This window comes from Colobus angolensis, unplaced genomic scaffold, assembly GCF_000951035.1.
Source record: "Colobus angolensis palliatus isolate OR3802 unplaced genomic scaffold, Cang.pa_1.0 Scaffold47, whole genome shotgun sequence".
NCBI lineage: Eukaryota > Metazoa > Chordata > Mammalia > Primates > Cercopithecidae > Colobus > Colobus angolensis.
The window spans coordinates 4,433,577-4,435,750 of record NW_012118154.1 but is presented as its reverse complement, the minus strand read 5'-3'; the positions used below and the strand labels follow the sequence as shown (position 1 = coordinate 4,435,750).

General features: G+C 55.0%; 1 protein-coding gene across 2 annotated transcripts in view; it reads right to left on the bottom strand.

Annotated features, from left to right (window-relative positions):
• Positions 1-273: 273 nt before the first annotated feature.
• Positions 274-2,174, bottom strand: part of ARHGEF15 (Rho guanine nucleotide exchange factor (GEF) 15) — a 13,004-nt gene continuing 11,103 nt past the window's right edge. For both annotated transcript variants that reach the window (XM_011958599.1, XM_011958600.1), the window contains one exon: positions 274-1,930. In XM_011958599.1, coding sequence (XP_011813989.1) covers positions 1,779-1,930 — 152 coding nt within the window. In that variant the 3' untranslated portion in view covers positions 274-1,778. The remainder of the gene's footprint in view (positions 1,931-2,174) is intronic.

Here is a 2,174-nt window from a genome sequence, read left to right as displayed (position 1 = left end):
ATTGCCTGCCTGAGCCCCAGGCATTGCCCAGTCTGCAGCAGTCCCCAGCCACAGCTGCTACAAACCCACCACCATTGCCCCCACCACCACTACCTCAGAGCCCTCAGGAACCGTGAGTGGGCTGACACACTCAGGTCTTACACATGACCTTCAAGCCCCAGTTCCCAACAGAATTGACCCCTGCTCTGGACCCCTTTCCAAGCAGCCCCATCCCCCTTATGAAACCATACTTGGAGACCACTGCTCCTATAAGCACACACTTCCCTAGAGAGCCTCAGTACAAATGCACCACTATTTATTGAGGGTTCCCCACATCAGGTACCCTCCTAGGGGAGTCTCCAATGTCATGGACTGCCAAACGCCAGTGCTCTCTGCCTCTGAGTCTCCCGGAGTCCCTGTGCCTCCTGCAGTCAATGTGACAGCGTCGGTCCTGGGCAAGTTGCTCTGCTGAAGGGGAGGCCTTGTTCCAGGCTGGGACCCCCTGCCAGTCACTGTCCGCCTTGCTGTCTCTGTCCCTCACCTCCTCTGGTATCATGCGAGGCATTTGCTCATCTGGAAACAGATACTCTGGATAGGGTTGAGCAGCCACACCCACTCTCCGATCTCTCCCCACTGTTTGGCCCAGTGTTTCTGTGAGAGGATCAGGACAAAGGCAAAAAAGCCCAGGAGGTTCACTGGCTGGCCTGTGATCCACAGCTCCCGTTTCTTCACCCAGAAGCAGGATCTAATGTGGTTCCGAAGCTCAAGGCTGAGGCTGGCTGGTGGATTATACTTCAAGTTGGGGAATCTGCAGGCAGGAATTATGGAGGCCAGCGTTTGGGGCAAGGAGAAGGGCCTGCAGACTTCAGGGGCCTCAGGACCCAGCTACTGGCCATCTTCAGTCCCTTGGGCTCCTCTGCCAGGTTGTTGGCTGCTCCATAACATTGCCCTGCACCTACCATGGAACCCTGGCCTTCAAGAGACCCAGAGCTCAGGGCTCTCATCCCCTGGGTGCCAAGCCACACCCAGCACAGTCTCTTCTGGAGCTCAGACTTCGCATCTTTCTTGGAGCAAGTAATAGGAAAAATGAGAGGTAAAGGAAGAAATGGAGCCTTCGTGGGTGAGGAACACAATCACCACACACACACCACGGTCGGCAGAATGCCTTCCCTGATACATATACACACATATCTACACATGCAAGTGCACACATGCAGATTTTCTGAGACACACACTCTGAATTCTTCTGGAAGAGAAGAACTGACTTGAGAGGGCACAGGAAGCACCCATGAATGGAAACTAGTATTTCCCGGACTCAAAAGACAGGACCAGTCATTGCTGCAGAACCAATCAGGGTGACTACTGGTCTCTTGGGCCCAGATCACCATTTTCTTTGGCTGGTTGGCTTCCTGCTCATTCCTGTTCACAATTTTATCCTAGGACTTTATCTCCAATGAGGCCCCTTTTTAACAGCCATGACCTAGATTTATCTTCCTTGGCCTTGAGCATAGCAGGAACACTCATTGGCCGTAGGCTCAGCCAGCTCAGTACCCATTGGCTGCTCTGCACTAAGCTTCTGTCTCCATTGGCCGCACATTCAAAGCATCCTCATTCATTCTTATTGCTGTGGGCTCAGGAGGCCGTTTTCATTGGCTGCCCTGTCCTGAAGCTCGATCTCTATTGGTTGCCACGAGAGGTAGTATCTCCACTGACAGTGAATGCAATGGATGAATGGGCTTTGTTCTCTCCGTGCCCCACTGGTAGGTGTCTCCCAACATGTGCCCCCTCCTCAGCCTGCATTAGGGTGGGGGGGCATTGGGGGTGCCTGAAGAAGGCCCAACAGCCTCGAGAAGCCTCTGGTGCTGGCGAAGGTGCCTCCTCCTTTCGTGTTCCCCTGTGACTTCACACACCAGCTGGGCAGGGAAGGCCCCAGGAAGCCCCTTCAGCCAACCTGGGGGAAGAGAGACAGGGGATCCAGTGAGGTGGGGACAGGAAGCAGGTGAAGAGGGAAAGGGGGCCTCGTGGGTTCTCAGGCCCTCGGGGTCATTGTGGTTGTGGGAATTCATGGACAAGCCTGGAGCATCAGTAGAAAGGGCATCAGAAGGCCGGGCGCGGTGGCTCAAGCCTGTAATCCCAGCACTTTGGGAGGCCGAGACGGGCGGATCACGAGGTCAGGAGATCGAGACCATCCTGGC